The sequence below is a fragment of the Loxodonta africana genome, chromosome 6, assembly GCF_030014295.1.
Source record: "Loxodonta africana isolate mLoxAfr1 chromosome 6, mLoxAfr1.hap2, whole genome shotgun sequence".
In the NCBI taxonomy this organism is placed as follows: Eukaryota; Metazoa; Chordata; class Mammalia; order Proboscidea; family Elephantidae; genus Loxodonta; species Loxodonta africana.
The window spans coordinates 67,584,704-67,603,608 of NC_087347.1; the positions used below are offsets into that span (position 1 = coordinate 67,584,704).

Consider the following 18,905-nt stretch of genomic DNA (forward strand, 5'->3'; position numbering starts at 1 on the left):
GCCTTCCTAACAATTTTACCAAGGCTGAGGAAGTATCACAGAGACCCAAGTTCTACACACCAAACATCTGGGTGATGGATTCTGTTTTTGGGCTCAGATCTTGATCCATTTTAGGAATCTTCTAGGAAATCTATTTTCATTTGTTGTTGTCCTGAGATTTTGGATTGGCTGAGAAATACTACTGTCCTATGAATCCTACTAGATTACTCTGTTTGAGTTCCTGTCTCCTCCAGTACTTCAGATGGTATTTGATAGTCCCTGGGGAGCATCGGACAGTACCTGGCCTCTGATCCCAGCACCCCAAGTGGTCTAAAATCCCAAGAGAATCTGGAGCAAACAATTTTTTTGCAGATCCTCAAAGCAGATGTCTGCTGAATTTCTTGGAGAAAATCCCAAGTCAACTTGTACCAAATTAAACCCAGAGGGTTCTGCGAGAATGTTCTGGCCTTGGTTTTACGGTGAATGGAATATTTTGTGGTTTACACTAGAGGTCATAGGACAGTCCCAAGGAAGTAGTGGAGCCAGAACTGTAGTGCTTCAAGCTGCTTGTCCCAAAATCCTCTACATCACTAATTTAAAAAGTGTTGATCCAGTGGGAAAAAAGCAGCATTAAGAAAAACTATTTTATATATATTTATCATGGCTACAAGATTTTGAGTTTGAAAAATACTTCCAAAGACAACTTTTTTGTATCTAGAAATAGCCTGTTCCCAGATTTTTCCTAGCACCTTTATGTCTAATCTGAGAACTTTCACTGGAAGGTTAACTGTTTATCTGCTTTGCTCTAAAATGAATTCATTGTTATTTCTTGCATCACTACCACGGAATTAATCAAGTTCTCCTAGTTTCAGTTCTTATTACAATCTCTGCCATGAGAATGAGTCATCTTAGAATTTAAAACTCTTAATATGTTTTTTCTTCTCATTACATATTCTTGAGCTAACATACATTTTAAGTAGAAATTGAGACCATTTTAATTCATTTTCATGATAAAAAGTGCAAAATGAAAAGCATGCATAATACAAAATCAGTCCTCAAGATAATCTAAAGCTTGTCACATAAGAAGGAAATGCCCAGCTATTATGCTTTCAAATAGGCAGGTAAGGATGTATATATATTTGATTTAACTCTCTTAGCAACTTAGGCAATCAATTGTCTTATTTAGCCTAAATACCAAAAAGAAGAGAGCTGGCAAATATTTAATGGACATTGTTATAGAGTTTATTGCCATGTTCAACCCAATCTGCCTTCAGACCTTGAATTAACTATGAAATTGTCAGGCTCTAGTTCACATTTTTTGCTTTGTTGCATTATGAATTTTATTTTCCTTATTTATTAAGCATGAAAGACCCTTGGATGTATAATACACTACAAATAATTTTGCATTTGTTTTTATATCTGTCAGCTTTCATTAGGGAATGCTAGGGTAGCAAACAACCCCCAAATAGCAGTGGCTTACAATAACATGTTTTATTTCCAACTCACATTCCATGTTGACTGCATGGTAACTGTAGTTCAGTTTTGCCTGTCATTATTTTTGGATCCGGATTGAAAGGGCAGCCTCTACTTGTGAAAAGTGCAACAGTGAAACCATTCATTGGTTCTTAAAGTTTCTCCTCAGAAGTGACGTGCATAACTCTTATTCATATTTTCTTGGCCCAAGCAAGTCACATGGCCAAGACTGATGCTAGAGGTGCTGGAATATAATCTTCTTTGAGGGAGAAGCAGCAAATAATTGGGAACAATAGTACAATTAGAGTATATAAGGTGTCGTAAAAGATGGAAGGAATACACAGTCACTGTAGCAAAAAGAACTGGTCTACATTCAACCATCTCAGGAAGTATATGATCAAGAGCCTATGGTATTGAAGGAAGAAGTCCAAGATGCACTGAAGACATTGGCAAAAAACAAGATTCTAGGTATTGATGGAATACCAATTGAGATGTTTCAACAAACAGGTGCAATGCTGGAAGCACTCACTTATCTATGCCAAGAAATTTGGTAGGCAGCTACCTGGAAAACCAACTGGAAGAGATCCATATTTGTGCCCATTCCAAAGGAAGATGATCCAACAGAATGCAGAAATTATTGAACAATACCATTAATATCACACACAAGTAAATTTTTGCTGAAGATAACTCAGAAAGGGTTGCAGCAGCACATCAACAGGAAACTGTCAGAAATTCAGGCTGGATTCAGAAGATCATGTGGAAAAAGAGATATCATTGTTAATGTCAGGTAGATCTTGGCTGAAAGCAGAGAATCCCATAAAGATGTTTATCTGTATTCTATTAGTTATGCAAAGGCATTGGACTGTATGAATCATAACATATTATGGATAACAACATAGCAAAGAATGGGAATTCTAGAACATTTAGTTGTGCTCATGTGGAAACTATACCTAGGCCAAGAGGCAGTTGTTTCAACAGAACAAGGGGATACTGAATGGTTTAAAATCAGGAAAGGCGTGTGTCAGTGTTGTATCCTTTTACCATACTTATTCGATCTGTATGCTAAGCAAATAATCCAAGAAGCTGGACTATATGAAGAAGAAAGTGGCATCAGGATTGGAAGATCACTCATTAACAACCTGCGTTACGCAGATGACACAACTTTACTTGCTGAAAATGAAGAGGACTTGAAGCACTTATTGATGAAGATCAAAGACTACAGTTTTCAGTACGGATTACACCTCAGTGTAAAACAAAAATCCTCACAACTGGACCAATAAGCAAAATCATGGTAAATGGAGAAAATATTGAAGTTGTCAAGGACGTCATTTTACTTAGATTCACAATCAATGCCCATGGGGGCAGCAGTCAAGAAATCAAATGATGTATTATTGCATTGGGCAAATCTGCTGCAAAAGACCTCTTTAAAATATTAAAAACCAAAGATGTCACGTTGAGGACTAAGGTGTGCCTGACGCAAGTCATGGTATTTTCAGTTGCCTCATAGGCCTGCGAAAGCTGGATAATGAATAAGGAAAACCAAAAAACTGATGCCTTTTAATTACGATGTTGGAGAAGAATATTGAATATATCACAGACCAGAAGAACAAACAAATCTGTCTTGGAAGAAGTACAGCCAGAATATTCCTTAGAAGCGAGGATGGCAAGACTTCATCCCACACACTTTGGACATGTTATCAAGAGGGACCAGTCCCTGGAGAAGGACATCATGCTTAGTGAAGTAGAGGGTTAGCAAAAAAGAAGAAGACCCTCAACGAGATGGATTGACATAGAGGCTGCAACAATAGGCTCAAACATAAAACGATCATGAGGATGGCACAGTACTCAACAGGGTTTCATTCTGTTGTGCATAGGGTCACTATGAGTCAGAACTAACCCAATGGCACCTGACAACAACAAAAACAATGTGTCATAGGTTATAATTCAAAAGTGCAGGGAGGAGAGTGTTGTTCTAGAATTTTCAACAGAGATATCTCAGGTCCATTGCTCTAATACAACAATGACATAGGAATTTTTCTTTTAAGAGCCGATTTACTTTATATAATTATCAAAATGAAAATAATATTTTCCTTAATGATAAAAATAATACTTCTCATTATTAGAAAAAGTTAGAATATACAGAAAAGTATACAGAAATAAGTAAAATTGTCTCATACAAGAGAAATGAGAACATACGTCCACACAAAGAATTACACATCAATATTCATAGCAAGTTTATTCAAAATAGTGAATTGGAAACACATGAATGTCAACGCTTAACTAGATAAGCAAATAGTAGTGTATTCATTCAAAGGAATACTGCTATGTATCAAGAAGGATACACACAATCACATGGACGAATCTCAAAAACCATTATGCTAAAAAAAATCTGGACACAGAAGATTACACAATGTCTTAGAATTCTCTAGAGAAATAGAACCAATGAGATATAGATATATATATATATAAAATGTTCTCTATATAAAGATATCGAGGTAGGTAGATAGACAGATAGATAGCTGTAGATAGATAGCTATAGGTAGATAGATGATAAAATAAAGAGAGAGATTTACTTCAAGAAATTGGCAATTGTGGGGGCTGGCAAATTAAAAATTCATAGGTTAAGCTGCATGCTGGAGATTCCTACAGGCTTGTGTCTCAAGATCTGTAGGTCAGGTGACAGAAAGAGTGAGAGTGAAGAGAGGGCATAAGTTCTGCCAAGATATCTATTTATAGTCTGAAGGGAGAACACACCTAAAAGAACTTTTTTTTCAACTGGTTGATCGATTGCATTACATTAGATTACATTATGGTAAGTGATTGCATTACATTATACTACATTACAGAACAGCAACTAGGCTAGTATTTGGCCAAACCACAAAGGAAACAGCCTAGCCAAGTTGACACATAAAATTAACCATCATACATACTATATGATTCTGTATATGTGAAGCTCTAGAAAAGACTAATCTATAGGGTTGATATGAGTCAGAATCAACTCGATGGCAATGTTTTGTTTTTTTTTTTTAATACAGAGCAGATCAGTGGCAGACTGGGGCATGAAGTGGGTGGGGTTGACTAGGAAGGGCTGCAAGATAAACTTTGATATGATGGAATTCTTCTATATCTTTTCATGGTGGTGGTTAGTTTGGTGTATATGTTTGTCAAAATTCATTGAAAAGTACATGTAAAGTGAATGCTTTTTATTGTATGTCAACTACACTTCAGCAAAGTTTATTTTAAAATTACTGAAAAACCCTCAGATTTTTACTAATTCTTACGTAGTTATCTTATAATTAGCCTAATTATTTAACTCTAAAATTAGTTGTATCATTTTTAGCTGATTTTCTTGGATATGTTAGGTAAACCATCTTACCCTTTTTCTTAACTCATCACATAGACTAACAATTCCAAAGCAATATTTAGTAAGGGAGATGAAATTGTATTCATGTCTGAATCCAATTTTTACAACCAAGGGGGTTGCTTGCTCTTGGTATCAGATATTCTTTTTCATCATGAAAATATCCTTTTTTCCAAGATGAATTTTGATCAGAAATGAATGTGGATTTTTTTTTCCCAAGGCCTTTTCACTGTTTACCCCTTACCTGTTGCCATCAAGTCAATTCCGACCCATAGTGACCCAATGGGACCAAGTAGAACTGCCCCACAGAGTTTCCAAAGAGCACCTGGTAAATTTGAACTGCTGACACTTTGGTTAGCAGCTGTAGCATGTAACTACTACGTCACCAGGGTTTCCTTTCACTGTTTATGTTTCCTATATGAAAGAGTTAAATTACTTTAGTAGAATTGAACTAAGCTCTACTTGGTCACATGGCATTCTTTTTTTTCTAAAGTCAATTTTATTGAAGTATAATTTACATAAAGACCGTTGGTGGCACAACAGTTAAGCGCTCAGCTGCTAATTGAAAGTTAAGAGATTCATACCTAACAGTTGCTCTACTGGAAAAGGTGTGACAGTCTGTTTCCTTGGAAACCCTATGGGGCAGTTCTGCTCTGTCCTATAGGTCACTATGGATCAGAATAGACTTGACGGCAATGGGTCAACCTTCAAGAAACAGAGACATATTGTGTTACACAAACTATTCCAAACATAGACCAGGACCTTTCCAGTTTACTTTAAGAAGCTAGCATGATTCTGATACCAAAACATATCAAGATAGTACAAAACGAAAATTATAGAACAATCTTATTTGTGAATATATTATTCTGAATAAAATATAAACAGATTACATTCAACAGTATATTAAAAGAAGCCCTTGTGACACAGCAGTTAAGCACTCAGCTGCTAAACAAAAGGTCAGCGGTTCAAATCTACCAGTTGCTCCATGAGAGAAAGATGTGGCAGTCTGCTTCCATAAAGATGTACAGCCTTTGGTTTAATACTAGAAAAACCATTAATGTAATCCACCATATTAATAAAACAAAAGACAAAAACCACATGATCTTATCAATCGATGCAGAAAAGGCATTTGACAAAGTCCAACACCCATTTATGATAAAAACTCTCACCAAAATAGGAATTGAAGGAAAATTCCTCAACATAATAAAGGGCATCTATGCAAAGCCAACAGCCAACATCACTCTAAATGGAGAGAACCTGAAAGCACTTCCCTTGAGAACGGAACCAGACAAGGATGCCCTTTATCACCACTCTTATTCAACATTGTGCTAGAAGTCCTAGCCAGAGCAATTAGGCTAGACAAACAAATAAAGCGCATCCAGATTGGCAAAGAGGAAGTAAAATTATCTCTATTTGCAGATGACATGATCTTATACACAGAAAACCCCAACGAATCCTCCAGAGAACTACTGAAACTAATAGAAGAGTTTGGCAGAGTCTCAGGTTATAAGATAAAAATCACTTGGATTCCTCTACATCACAAAAAGAACATCGAAGAGGAAATAACCAAATCAATACCATTCACAGTAGCCCCCAAGAAGATAAAATACTTAGGAATAAATCTTACCAAGGATGTAAAAGACCTATACAAAGAAAACTACAAAGCTCTACTACAAGAAATTCAAAAGGACATACTTAAGTGGAAAAACATACCTTGCTCATGGATAGGAAGACTTAACGTAGTAAAAATATCTATTCTACCAAAAGCCATCTATACATACAATGCACTTCCGATCCAAATTCCAATGTCATTTTTTAAGGTGATAGAGAAACAAACCACCAACTTCATATGGAAGGGAAAGAAGCCTCGGATAAGCAAAGCATTACTGAAAAAGAAGAAGAAAGTGGGAGGCCTCACTTTACCTGATTTCAGAACCTATTATACAGCCACAGTAGTCAAAACAGCCTGGTACAGGTACAACAACAGACACATAGACCAGTGGAACAGAATTGAGAACGCAGATATAAATCCATCCACGTATGAGCAGCTGATATTTGACAAAGGCCCAGTGTCAGTTCATTGGGGAAAAGATAGTCTTTTTAACAAATGGTGCTGGCATAACTGGATATCCATTTGCAAAAAAATGAAACAGGACCCATACATCACACCATGCACAAAAACTAACTCCAAGTGGATCAAAGACCTAAACATAAAGACTAAAACGATAAAGATCGTGGAAGAAAAAATAGGGACCACCTTAGGAGCCCTAATACAAGGCATAAACAGAATACAAAACATTACCAAAAATGACGAAGAGAAACCAGATAACTGGGAGCTCCTAAAAATCAAACACCTATGCTCATCTAAAGACTTCACCAAAAGAGTAAAAAGACCACCGACAGACTGGGAAAGAATTTTCAGCTATGACATCTCCGACCAGCACCTGATCTCTAAAATCTGTATGATTCTGTCAAAACTCAACCACAAAAAGACAAACAACCCAATCAAGAAGTGGGCAAAGGATATGAACACACATTTCACTAAAGAAGATATTCAGGCAGCTAACAGATACATGAGAAAATGCTCTCGATCATTAGCTATTAGAGAAATGCAAATTAAAACTGCGATGAGATTCTATCTCACTCCAACAAGGCTGGCATTAATCCAAAAAACACAAAATAATAAATGTTGGAGAGGCTGCGGAGAGATTGGAACTCTTATACACTGCTGGTGGGAATGTAAAATGGTACAACCACTTTGGAAATCCATCTGGCGTTATCTTAAACAGTTAGAAATAGAACTACCATACAACCCAGAAATCCCACTCCTCGGAATATACCCTAGAGAAATAAGAGCCTTCACACAAACAGATATATGCACACCCATGTTTATTGCAGCACTGTTTACAATAGCAAAAAGCTGGAAGCAACCAAGGTGTCCATCAACGGATGAATGGTTAAATAAATTGTGGTATATACACACAATGGAATACTACGCATCGATAAAGAACAGTGACGAATCTGTGAAACATTTCATAACATGGAGGAACCCGGAAGGCAATATGCTGAGCGAAATTAGTCAGAGCCAAAAGGACAAATATTGTATAAGACCACTATTATAAGATCTTGAGAAATAGTATAAACTGAGAAGAACACATACTTTTGTGGTTACGAGGGGGGGAGGGAGGGAGGATGGGAGAGGGTTTTTTACTGATTAGTTAGTAGATAAGAACTACTTTAGGTGAAGGGAAGGACAATACTCAACACACAGAAGGTCAGCTCAAATGGACTGGACCAAAAGCAAAGAAATTTCCAGGATAAACTGAATGCTTCAAAGGTCAGCGAAGCGAGGGCGGGGGTTTGGGGACTATGGCTTAAGGGGACTTCTAAGTCAATTGGCAAAATAATACTATTATGAAAACATTTTGCATCCTACTTTGACATGTGGCATCTGGGGTCTTAAATGCTAACAGGCGGCCATCTAAGATGCATCAATTTGTCTCAACCCACCTGGATCAAAGGAGAATGAAGAACACCAAGGTCACACGACAACTATGAGCCCAAGAGACAGAAAGGGCCACATGAACCAGAGATTTACATCATCCTGAGACCAGAAGAACTAGGTGGTGCCCGGCCACAACCAATGACTGCCCTGACAAGGAGCACAACAGAGAACCCCTGAGGGAGCAGGAGAACAGTGGGCTGCAGACCCCAAATTCTCATAAAAAGACCAGACTTAATGGTCTGACTGAGACTAGAGGAATCCCGGCGGTCAGGTCCCCAAACCTTCTGTTGGCCCAGGACAGGAACCATTCCTGAAGACAACTCATCAGACATGGAAGGGACTGGACAATGGGTTGGAGAGAGATGTTGATGAAGAGTGAGCTACTTGTATCAGGTGGACACTTGAGACTGTGTTGGCATCTCCTGTCTGGAGGGGAGATGGGAGGATAGAGAGGGTTAGAAACTGGCAAAATTGTTACGAAAGGAGAGACCGGAAGGGCTGACTCATTAGGGGGAGAGTAAGTAGGAGTATGGAGTAAGGTGTATATAAGCTTATACGTGACAGACTGACTTGATTTGTAAATGTTCACTTAAAGCTCAATAAAAATTATTTAAAAAAAAAAAAAAAAAAGATGTACAGCCTTGGAAACCCTATGGGGCAGTTCTACTCTGTCCTATAGGGTCACTGTGAGTTGGAATCAACTCGATGGCAGTGGTTTTGTTGGTTATGATAAACTTTGCGTTTTAACTGAAAAAAAAACTCATTCACATTTTTTGTGTTAACTTATATTTGATCATATTTCTGCCATTATATTTTATGTGTCCTCCTGATATACATACTCTTATTCCTATAGTTTTCTTTTGCTTTATTACATTTTTAGTTCCTTTTTCTTATGATATTTTAGAATTTATGCCTACTATTTTAATCTACTATATTAAAAACTTAGTGCCTCTATTTTTTTGTCAACTTCAAAAATAAAATTGAATATGTGGCTCTTCCTCCTACCCTCAAATGAGACAATCATTTAAGCACGTGTCCCCTTCAGTGTAGTGGTTAAGTGCTACAGCTGCTAACCAAAAGGTTGGCAGTTCAAATCCACCAGCAGCCCCTTGGAAACTCTATGGGGCAGTTCTACCCCGTCCTATAGGGTTGCTATGAATCGGAAGTGACTCGATGGCAATAGGTTTGGTTTTTTTTTTTTTTTTTAGTTTCCTCTTCATCTTCCATATTTTGTTCAAATAATCTGCCAATATTGTTTATAGATATTTCTATTTTTAACATTACGAATTTACTCTCGATACTCTATTCTTAACATTTACATTAAACTTCACGAATATATTAAGAATTAATTGCAATTATTTAGAATAAACAGTGAGTTTTACTGGACCCCCCCCCCCCACTCTTTTTCTTGATCACTCTAGTCTGGATGTGTTCCAATTTGTTTTGTTTTTGGAAATATGAGGTCACCACAATACTCTATACCCCCGGGGGTCTAGATGTATATGTATGACAAGTTTCTGCAATGTTTTATCAATGTTTAAATGTGAATGCCTTTAACCTGGCCATTCTCCCCAGTTTGCCACCATCTCCACTGCTCCCTCTTGCCTACTTGATTCCATTCCACAGAGTATCTATACTGTCTGTCTTTAGACCTTCCCAGACCATATATAATGTCAAATATCTAAATATTTAAAATGTGATTCTCAGTTCTTCCAGTGAGTTATACTCTGTTATGCCTTTTTTCTCCCGATCTCAGGCTTTGGAAGATCAAGTATGGGGACTGTTGCAGGAAGCAGATAAGACAGCTGAAGAGAACAAGGATCAAAGTCAGGTCTACGATGCCATGGCCAACACCCTGGGTGAAGCATGGGCAGCCCTGGTCTCCATGCTTGAAAGAAGACAGGAGCTCCTCAGGTTGACCTCTGAATTTTTTGAAAATGCCTTAGAGGTTTGTGTCAAAAGGAACTTTTCCCTTCTCCACATCAGTGCAAATGTTGTTAGTTTTTGTTAGGTGCCATTGAGATGGTTCCAACTCATAGCGACCCTACGTACGACAAAATGAAACACTGCCTGGTCCTGTGCCATCCTCACAAACGTTTTTATGCTTCAGCCCGTTGTTGCAGCCACTGTGTCAATCTGTCTTGCTGAAGGTCTTCCTCTTCTTCAGTGACCCTCTACTTTACCAAGCATGATGTTTTTCTCCAGGGACTGATCCTTCCGAATAACATGTCCAAAGTATGTAAGCCGTAGTCTCACCATTCTTGCTTCTACGGAGCACTCTGGTTGTACTTCTTGCAAGACAAAATTTGTTTGTTCTTTTGGCAGTCCATGGTACATTCAATATTCTTTGTCAATGCCACAGTTCAAAGGTATCAATTCTTCTTTGGTCTTCCTTATTCATCGTCCAGCTTTTGCATGCATATGAAGTGATTGAAAATACCATGGCAAATGTTAGCACTCATGAAAACATTTTATTTCCACAAATAGGCATTGTAATCAGACTCAAAAAGTGGCAGAATAGCCAATGCAGGTACAATTTTTGATTATAAAAATAAAATCATTGATACTGTAAATATAGGCCTTCAAACAAAAACTAAGTAAATTAATTGAAATTAAGTAAATGATTAAGTAAAAATGGAAACCTTTACTCATAAGTCATTATAATTTCCACTTTTAAGAAGATAGGTATGTAATCACTAAATCAAACCATTAGCCTGGACTGTAGGATTATTAGGAAGTGCAGAGTGTTCTTGTTGGCTAAAGTTGGAGGATAAAATTTCTTCTGCTGCTTTTAATATTCTATAGAATGATTTTGACTTTGTAAACATAGCCTTTTTTAGAGTATTTTTCTAAGGCATGTAGTTTTATTTCCATAGTTTGAGCTTATTAAAATACAAGGGAAGAAGAAATCCTGGTTCTATCAAGTCATTTCCTCCTATGATGTTTCTTGAATTCTGTGATCTTATAAAGTTTCCAATTTTAAAATGTGAAACTCAAAAAACATTATCAGCGGAGGTGTTATGTTTGGTGTAAGACATTATTGGAAATCTCACTTTTAACTTCTCTGTCAAGTGTCAGTACATTCATTTTGATGTGAGAGCCCTGTTTCATTATGATAAAGTACTAGCTTTGAAACAGACGACATTTTCAAACTGAAATTCGAGATGTAAATCCAAAATAATGAAAGAAAGAAGATTAGTAGTAGAACATAAAAATTGGAGTAGACAATTTCATGCATCATGAGCTTGTTTAAAAGCAAAAAAGGGCAATAAACACATGTAGTAACTTTCATGGTTTGTTCTCCACAATTTGAACACTGAAGTCTAACTCACAATTTTTTTTACAAACCATCTTGGGAGAAGTTCCATACACAGTTTTCTTTCTGGAAAAGAAATAAACCAGCTAAAGAGTACCTCCAGGGGCCAAATTATAGATCCATCTGATTCATTCTGTCTTAGTAAGCAGGATATAGGTGTCACCTGCCCTTATAACTCAGCTCTTTTAAGCGCAGGGAATTATCTTTTTTCTAACATTAGGCCCAATTTTTTTTTCACTGTACAGTGTCATTAATGGTAAGCTGATTTTCTCCATGATGAGTAAATTACTTCCAGAATTACATAAAGTAAAATACTAAGTTAAAGCGTAATACAACCCAGCAACCTAATTCTTACACTTAGCTTTTATTGGATCTAGTGAAAAGTCTGTTTCTTGAATTATCCCACTTCCAATTTTGTGGACTACTTCATACTAAGCTGAAGACAAACTCGTATGTATTCTCCCTGCCCCTGTGTATTTTCATTAGTGATTTTTAAAAAAGCGTGAAATTAACAGGCTTATGAAGTGTCCCCCTATTGTCACTTCTATCCTGTACAAGCTGCAGAAAGAAGAAAAGCATAATTTTTAGGTGAAGAAAAGAAAAAAATCCATGAGAAAAAAGTTAATAGAATGTCAGGAAGCTCCCTCTGAATAAAGGATTGTTTGCTTATATATATATATTAATATTTAAATAAAATGCTGAAATAGAGATATAAATTATACAGTGACTCCAAAAGTTTTGTAAAGTTCTACAGGGAAAAAAAAAAAAAATCACCTACTAGAGGTCTTTTTTCCCTTTGAACCGTCTCCTCAAAGAAGATCCTTAAAGCAGTTATTAGAGATGGAATGAATGAGAGATGTAAATGATGTGTAGATATGATCCCTTATTGAACTACATACATGTGGGGCTTCATTACAAAACCAAAATGACTTATTGCATGGTTGATAATCATTACAGAGTGACTTCAGGCTTACAGATTTAATCACCAGATGGGTTATTCTCTTTTCAAACACTGCACTGCAATTTAGGAACAGTCCCCAGGAGACAGTGGTGGGTCTGTATCAGGTTGTTGTAACAAAATGGCAGAAGCCTCCTTGACATTTCAAAAAAGGACATGCTCATCAGGCTCTCCCGTATTCCATGCCATTTGTAATTGTGGATATTATATGGCTATTGTAATAATCAAAAAAGTAGATCTTGTTAATCAGTTACTTAAAAATATTAAAAATTGCTGTATTCAAAGATGAGGGTTGGAGAAAATTTGAAAAAGAAGACAAGCATTGTGATAGGCTTTGGTATCTTTCTCATTTCACTTTTATTAGTATATTTTGAACCAAATCCAAAGGTGAATATGTTGGTCAAAATGCTCTGTAAAAACTATAATTACTCTTGAATCTTCCTGTTGAAATAACTGCAGCTATTTGTCGATAGTTATAAATAAACACTGTACTAGTATAACAAAATACGTTTTGCCCTCTTCTAAAGCTTGTTTCTAAGATTATTCTCTTGAGGATATTAACAGCATTTCAAGCACCTCTCTCCCCCTCATACCTCTTCCATGGAGAAACTTAGAGATTGGTCGTTCTCCTTATCATTAGGGTGTCACCTTCATCTGCTTTTTTCTTGAAACAGAAGAGAAATTTCCCATTTTTCATTTTTGCTGTATCTAGGTCGCTATGAGTCGGAATCAACTCGATGGCAATGGGTTTGGTTTTTTGGAATCTTATTTTTATTTACATAAATAAGGCGTAAACAAATTCATGATAAAAAATGCAAACAAAAGTACAAACTACAGATCTGAGAGCTAAAAGTCCACCTCCTCTCACCCATCCCTAATCCCACTTCTCATAGAAGTAACCTGAAGTAACCCTTTGTTGTGTTTCCTACAGGCCAATTATTTTGCTTTGTATAAGAAATAGTATTAGATTACATATTATTCTAAAGCTTACATTTTTCACAGAGGAAAAATCACTATATTTCAGCCCTTTCTTTAAGTAAATTCTTAAGTTAAATCTACTTGTTATTATAGGGTTACTTTTTAGTCAGCCTTTTATTGGTTTCTCTTAGCAAACTTCCTTGCCATTTTTTTACAAGCTGCCTTTTTAGAATATTGAAAGTGACTGTACTCATTACATAGGGCACAATGGTTTTAGTCGAAACAATTTGGTAGACATTTGAGCAGTAAGCAAGTTGGTTGATTTCAGCATACATGACATATTTCCAGGTATAAAAGCAATCCACGGGAAGAAGAAGAAAATTCTTGCCTTGGCACCTTATAAACTGGGCTACATGCAAACACACACCCTCACACAAATACAAACAATGATATAGGTTGTGAATCCATTAAAAAAATTAACAAATAAGTAAAATAACACATTGGTTTTTATTTGTTCAAATGTTGCCTCCCTGTCTTTCTGTTGTAGTTTGCTACTAAAATAGACCAAGCTGAGGATTTCCTCCAGAACACTCAGGAGTCTGAGAGTGCTGAACCCTTAAGATCACTTCTTCAGCTCCACGAACATCATAGCAAAGGCAAGAAATATGTATATTTCCTTCATAAGCTTTTAATGGTTTTAAACGATGTTAACTTGAGAATACCACCTATGACCATGTTTTTAATTCTCTATTTACTTACACTCACCTTGTTCCAAGAAACATTAAGTAAAGTTTCATTTTTTGTCATCTTCTGTAGGAAAGAACTAGTTGTAGATGGTTCTAAGGGGATGGTAGAGGGAGCTTCCAAGAGATTCATTTATTCTATCTGCTAGATTTTATTCCCTAGGGCAGGGGCTATTCCCACCTGGTCATCTTTTTATCCTCAACATCTGGCATGGTGCTTGGAGCATTATGGATCCTCAGTAATATTTCTTGGTTGAATAAATGGTTGAACGCAGCTAATGTTCCTTCTAAGAGTCAGTAAACGAAGGTCAGTCCTTAAATAATATCTCTGGGTAAGGAAAATCCCTCTTTCACCACTGTAGTTAAAAAAAAGCAGTAGTGAACCATTTTTCCAGATAAAAAAATCTAATAAAACACTACTTAAAAAGATTTTCAACTCCCCTCTAAAAAATGATAAAAATGGTCTGATTGTTAACCAACAATTTGAATGCTAGACCTCTTCCACCAAAATTTGGGGTGGGCCAGGACTGTAGTAGGGAAGGCATTTTTGAGAGTAGCTGTTTATTACAATCTTTCTCTGTGGAAGTAGGTTAGAAAAATAGGTAGCAACAATCACTTCTTTTCTTTCTAATGCATTTCCTAATTGTTACTGCCAAATAGCACTGAGTATGAATGGAATAGCTTCTTCCATTCGTCAGTCAGAGTTCAAATTGGACTTCTAGCTTCACAGGCCTGATCATGCCGGACAGGGGCAAAAGGCGTTTGTAAAGCCACAAATAGGTTTTGTGTTTACATCACCCTCCAAAGGACCCTAGATAATAGATCATTATGATTTATTACTTATCACAACTTTTCCAAAATTCAAAGATTAAAGGATTCAATCCTTCCTGTATAAATTTTCATGAGATCTTACCAAATACACATATGTAATTTTAACTGGCATTGTTCTATAGGACCTATCACTAACAGCAATTATAAACAGCATCCAAAGGTTCAGCATTAAAGCAGCAGCCTGCCCATTTTTATTTGGCAGCAACAATCTAGCTGGATCCAAAGGGGAATGAGCAGAATCAAATGAAATTTCTCCTAGGAGACTGGAAAGTGAATCGAGCCTGGGTAGCTGAGATGAGTTCTATGGTCTCAGTTCAATCTCTACCTGACCAACACGCTCATTGCACAGCAATTTTACCTCTGCAACCTGACAGTGACTAATGCTTTTGTTGAAGGTTCATTACTGAAGCAATCAAATGAAAGCATTTTAGAAAAGCATAGGGGGTTGTGGAAGTAGAAATTTTTCCATAAAGATTTGAGGAAGGAGCTGGAAGCATGGAAATGGTCCTGATGCTGTTTTTTTTTTTTTTTTTTTTTCTGGTTGGCTCCTTAAGAGTAACTAGGATGTGCTGCACAGTGAGCCAATGTGTACAGGGCACATGCAGCTGTGTTTGGAGGCCTGAGCCTGCAGTGCCCTGGCATCCCACTGATAGGGGAACCAATGTCCTGCCTTTTGATGGTATAACCTTCGAAAGTCCAATAGGCTTCTTCTTAGTCTGAAGAGATGGATGAAAATGCAAATTGAAAAGAGGGAATTCAGTTTATTTTTGTGATGATAAAATATTCTTAAGTCCTGATAGCATGTTCACCATGACATTTTTGTGCCCCTCTATATGACATGTGGAGATCGAGGAGTTGAGGGGACTCTGGTCAGGATATCTGGCTCCCAATTCATTGGCTGAGTGATGTTGTCGAGGGTTGTGTTTTCATAACATGGAGGTTGATGAGACTTATTAATCAGCTAATTCGTTGGGACGTGATTAAGATGACCTAACTTGCAATACATATTCAAGAAGGAAATTCTGATTATTAGTTGAGAACTTCACATATATAAAACCGCCAAAAAACCAAACCCACTGCCGTCGAGTCGATTCCAACCCATAGCTATATATATTATCTTTAAATTTAAGAAAGTAAAATATATCTATATTTGTAGCTAGCTGTTCTAATGTGTTTCTGAGATGTTGATTAGCGAGTAGTACAGAGCATGAGTGTAGTACAACAAAGGTTACATCTTTAGAGAACTGCTGATCTCCAGAATCTATAACTCCTTTGACTATCCTCCTTCTTTTAGTAATTCTGTCTTATTCAAGCATTCTACAAAAATTATAGAGCATCTCCCTATGCCAGCCACTGTGCTAAGTGCTGGAGATAGAGTCATGGTCCCTGTCCTCATATTGCATAAGAGCCTAGTGGCAAAGACAGACATGAATCAAATAATCCCACATGTAAATATAAAGCTACAACTATGACAAGAGCTGTGAATAAGAGGAACATTTTGATATAAGAACACGTAATAGGAGGAGTTAACTCTATGGCAGTTGTTAGGCTGTGGTAATTTGACCCATTGTTTCTCTCAAGTGTTGTAGGGAGTTTATGTTTAAAACCAAAAAACCAAACCCGTTGTACCTGAGTCGATTCCTACTCATAGCGACCCTATAGGACAGAGTAGAACTGCCTGTAGGGTGTCCAAGGCTGTAAATCTTTATGGAAGCAGACTGCCACATCTTTCTCCCACAGAGTAGCTAGTGGGTTTAAACCACTGACCCTTTGGTTAGCAGCCGATTGCTTAACCACTGTGCTACCAGGACTCCTTAGTTTATGTTTACACATTTAAAGTCCTTGTAGTATTATTTATTATTAATATAAAGTATACATATACTTTAAAGTCTATGAAGAGCCTGTCTATTACTATATAAAAGCTTGCTTATACCACTATTCTTTTTTGTTTTTAATTTTCTTCTAGAACTCTTAGAACGATCTCTAGCCCTTCTAAACAAAAGTCAACAACTCACTGAATTCATAGAAAAATTCGTATGTGAAGGGCCTAATGTAAATCCCGAGTTGATTCAGGGAGCTCATAGCAGCTGCCTGAAGATCGACAGCCTTCTTGAACTCCTACAAGACAGGAGAAGGCAATTAGACAAGTACCTGAAGCAACAGCGGCAGGAATTGGAGCAGGTTCTGCAGATATGTCAGTGGGACCAGCAAGAAAACCAGGTAAGCCGAGGGGGTATTGGTGATGTTCTTGCCTCAGCTAATGAGGTTTGGTTATTATGTGGATTAGCCATGCTCAGGGACAGCTAGCTTCTCAGGAGTTGTCGTCAAATCCTTTGGTCTTTGGTTGAAAAGCCTTTGGTCCAAAATACCATGCTGTTTGCCTAAGTAAGTAACAACAAAACAAAGATTTTTATTTCTTCTCATTATAATATTGATTTTATAAATGGGAGAACACTGGTGAGCAGTTTTGAAAACGACCGTTCTATCCTTAGATTCTCTTTCTCGCTTCATTTTGGGTCACTAATTTGAGACACATTTCTCTGAAATTCTGAAATGTTAAGTGCAGTTTTCTTGAAAGCTGGAGGGGAATGATTGTGGTGAATTTTACTAGATTGCTGCTACTGTCAGTGAAGCCTTCCAGCCCAAAACAGAGATAATGCTCTTTGAAGAGTGGTCGGATACTAATGAAGAAGTATTACCTTGGCCTATGGCTGGATGCTCAATGGTTAGCAGGCTTTTTTAAATCTCTAGCATTACCTTTGACTCATTAGGGGGAATTCACTCAGGGCTTTTTGGAGGGGGAAGGGAGAGGGTTTTTGATAAGTTTGCAGGCTTGGGAGAGCTCAGTACTCAGACCGCAGGGACAGCTCCCATCTGCTGTCAATATGCTTGCCACGTATTTCCTTGATTCAAATCGTTTGAGGGTAAGCGTGGACAGAACTCTCTTTTAAAATCCCCAAGTCAAATAGGTGGAATATTTATTGCAACATTTCAAATTGCCCCAATCCTACATTCAGATTAAGTAGATGGAGATTTTAAGGAGGGAAATTATGTACGGGGAGGTTTCCTGGTCTGGATGCCCCGGAAAGGGGTCTCTTCACATGCTTTTATGTTGTTGCTCTGAGCCAAAATGGAGGGATAGACATATAAAAAACATATAGCTAGGAACAAATATGAAGCCAGAAGAAACAGGTTCTTACTTCAAGCTGGAAGATTGAGGACTTAAATGATCAGCCTTTCAACTATTCCTTTCAATGCAGAGTTTCTCAACCTTGGCACTACTGACCTTTAAAAAAACAAACCCATTGCTGTCCAGTCAATTCCAACTCATAATTCATCTGTACTTGTAAGATGTTGAACAGAATCCCTTGTCTTTACCCACTAGATGTCAGTAGCACAATCCCCAGTTTTAACAACCCAAAATATCTCCAGACATTGCCAAATTTACTTTGGGGGGCAAAAGTCACCTCCAGTTGAGAACCACTGTTCTTGTGTGATGAGATCAGCAGTCCTCCAGAGATGTAAAACATTCAGGAAGTTATAAACGTAATTATTTCACTTGAGTTGTTAAGTTTTTCTGCAAGCCCTGTGTTAAGGTTTTGTTGATGCAATGGTGAAGAATAGCACCAGGGACTCCAAATTGAGTGTGACGCTGTTTTTAGTATTTGAGGGTCTATGGATGATCTACACAATGATCCCAGAACATGATGGAACCAAGAAATATACAGTGGAGAGCATACTTCAATGGAGGGCAAAGGGCTTCTAATCACTGATGACACATGATAGAAGAGTTTTTTTGGTCAGTTCTGTACTTATTTTAA

The 18,905-nt window shown here is 37.2% G+C and overlaps 1 protein-coding gene across 1 annotated transcript in view; it reads left to right on the forward strand.

Annotated features, from left to right (window-relative positions):
* CCDC141 (coiled-coil domain containing 141) overlaps positions 1-18,905 on the forward strand; it is a 230,846-nt gene that overhangs the window by 51,278 nt on the left and 160,663 nt on the right. The window contains exons 3-5 of the mRNA XM_003405968.3: positions 10,075-10,266; positions 14,058-14,166; positions 17,051-17,304. Coding sequence (XP_003406016.2) covers positions 10,075-10,266; positions 14,058-14,166; positions 17,051-17,304 — 555 coding nt within the window. The remainder of the gene's footprint in view (positions 1-10,074; positions 10,267-14,057; positions 14,167-17,050; positions 17,305-18,905) is intronic.